The 2,539-nt window shown below is 39.3% G+C and overlaps 1 protein-coding gene across 1 annotated transcript; it reads left to right on the top strand.

The window, feature by feature from the left end:
• The first annotated feature begins 713 nt into the window (after nt 1-713).
• Nucleotides 714-1,564, top strand: LOC149247590 (expansin-B16-like). Its single transcript, XM_089444671.1, has 4 exons — nt 714-723; nt 820-979; nt 1,120-1,249; nt 1,370-1,564. The coding sequence occupies exons 1-4, from the start codon at nt 714-716 to the stop codon at nt 1,562-1,564; spliced, it is 495 nt and encodes a 164-aa protein (XP_089300797.1).
• Nucleotides 1,565-2,539: the final 975 nt, after the last annotated feature.

Raw genomic sequence — 2,539 nt, 5'->3', positions numbered from 1 at the left:
GATCTAAATAATAGAGAAAAAGAATAACTCAGAATTTGCTTGTTTGCACTCTGTGTTCAGTCTTTATTATTATTAATGTTTTCTTCAGAATTAGCATAAACAGTGAATTCTTAATTGCTCTTGTTTCCCCTGGTTCTTTCATCTTGAATATTAGCTGAGGAATTCTTAATTGCTCCTTAGCAGTAATCATCCATTTTCCCCCTGTCAACATGATGAAGGATTCTTAATTTCCCTTCACCCATTGACTCCATTCCATCAGATTTCAGCCTATAAATTGTTCCATATTTGAGTACCTTGCTCTGTGATAAATCCTCTGATAAGAAACCTTACTCAGGAAGCCATCCTCATTTGACTCCATCATGCCCAATATACTGAAATGTTTCAGCTTTACCTCATTGTTCTATTGAGGCCCCATCCTTCTAACCAAACTCAAAACAAACCCTTGCACTCCATAACTAGCCTAATATACCTCAAACATAGCTAAACCATAAAGAGAGAGCCCTCTCTGGATGCAGATTGGCTAGGATCTGTATCTAAAAGATTGGTCTGTGGTTACCTCGGCCGTATTCCCTTTCTTACAACTTTTGAGAACAACCTGAGTGATAACACGTGGGTTGCATTACTAATTCAACAATTGTGAAACAGTTTCCTTTTGATTCAAAAGTGGCTTCAGCAAGTCCAGATCTGTACAAAGGAGGAAAAGGCTGTGGATCATGCTATCAGGTATGCGTAGTTGTTGGAGATAGAGATAGATTTTTTTATAGAATCTTCCATCAACTCATAAAATTCTGTTCTATTCTATTCTGTCTGCGTAACCAGGTAAAATGCACCGGCAATCCTCTGTGTTCCGAAACGGGAGTGACCGTTGTGGTCACTCACAGTTTGTTCTCAGCGGTACTGCCTTCCAAGATATGGCGTCTGATCCTCGTAGAGGTACAGATCTGCTCAATGCTGGAGTCGTGTCTGCTTTGTTTCGAAGGTATTTATCTTCGCTCTTGTCAGATGAGTCGATGATTTTAAAAAATGGTTTGCAGTCAGCTAGTCTTATCTTTTCTTCTGCAATGCATTGCAATGCTTCCTCTTATATATAGATCACCTGCATTTTGTGCTATACAACAGGGTGCCTTGTGAATATCAGAGAACCAATATTGCCTTCCACGTCAATTCGGGCTCCAGTGCTTACTGGCTGGGGCTCCTTGTTGAATACGTAAATGGAGATGGCGACCTAGGAGCGGTCGATTTAAAACAGGTGGGTGCTTTACACACTTAAATTAAATTGCCCCCATCGTATACGCTATATTGATTATTGCAATTATACTTACAAGTTTATCTAACGGCTTCGTTCGTGTTTCGCTTCTATTCTCTTCAGGGAAACTCCAATACATGGCAACCAATGCAACAAACATCGGGTGCAAATTGGGCTTTGAACAGTGGTCCTCTGAGTGCTCCCTTCTCCATTCGCCTTACAACCCTCTCCACAGGCAAAACGCTCATCATAGATAACGCTATTCCAGAGAATTGGCAGCCGAATGCTACGTACAATACCAATGCCAACTTTCATTGAAAGCAAGGCATGAAATATATTTAGATGCAGAAATTGCAACGATTCATAGCATATCTACAATAACAATGCAACCTTTCCTGCTCTCAGTGTTGTACCATTTCAAAAATTCTCACTCACTCATTCATTCATGATGGGCAGATAAAAATCTAAAGCATGGCGCAGATAGTATCTACTTGTCATCATTGCTGCACTGCAGTTATGTGAACTGAACTGAGCTGAGCTGAGCTGCCGATTAGCCCGGTGGCATGTGTATTTCTCCTTGGAATAAAGTTTAATCACTGAGCAGGAATAAAATGAAATGTTCATGATATGATATGTGATTCCAAATTATAATAAATAATCTCGTTTTGCGGCAATTTCGAATTCATCCATTGCGAGTTTCTTAAACCATTGTGTGCATTTTATTTTATTGTGCATCTAACAATTGTGTAAACATGTTTTGAGCCCCGAAATAGAATGCTGCACAGATATATCGTGCTAGGAGGGAGACATGTTTTGGGCCCTCCAAACATTTCTTGTCGATAAGATCGAGCACCCATTAAATTAAATCATTTTGTGCCATTTGAATGACTAATATCACATTTCAAACCTCTCAACAAGTAAAATTTCACCACATAGATGCATTACTTGGTCCCCAACTTGTATTTATTGCTCCCAATTCAAGCTCCAATAGGAACAGTTCACGTGCATGTCCAATTTTCGATATCATTTGCTCGTGCTTTAAACTGCTTAACTCAGAGATCCATGCATTTTTACTTAACCACAAAACCCTCTATCGTGCTTTAATCCATTTATAGGAGAATACACATAAACATATGTGAACTCACATTTTCCGCCTTTTCCAAAGCCTTTTCATAGTTTCTGAGGCTTAGCTTTATCACCAATCACGATCGCTCCTTCGCAGTCATAGCTACTTCTGATTTGTGAGAAGACCAGGTTTGTAAACTCAAATATTATAAACCCACATCTATAACT

Source organism: Pinus tabuliformis, chromosome 7, assembly GCF_031772625.1.
Source record: "Pinus tabuliformis cultivar Carrire ecotype Pingquan chromosome 7, CPIR1, whole genome shotgun sequence".
NCBI lineage: Eukaryota > Viridiplantae > Streptophyta > Pinopsida > Pinales > Pinaceae > Pinus > Pinus tabuliformis.
Note: the sequence above shows the minus strand (reverse complement) of the source record. Positions and strands in the feature narration are given on the sequence as shown.

Coding starts and splice junctions, on each gene's coding strand:
- LOC149247590 (XM_089444671.1), top strand. Junction 980..1,119: donor GTGTCTGCTTTGTTTCGAAG/GTATTTATCTTC, acceptor GCTATACAACAG/GGTGCCTTGTGAATATCAGA. Junction 1,250..1,369: donor GAGCGGTCGATTTAAAACAG/GTGGGTGCTTTA, acceptor TATTCTCTTCAG/GGAAACTCCAATACATGGCA.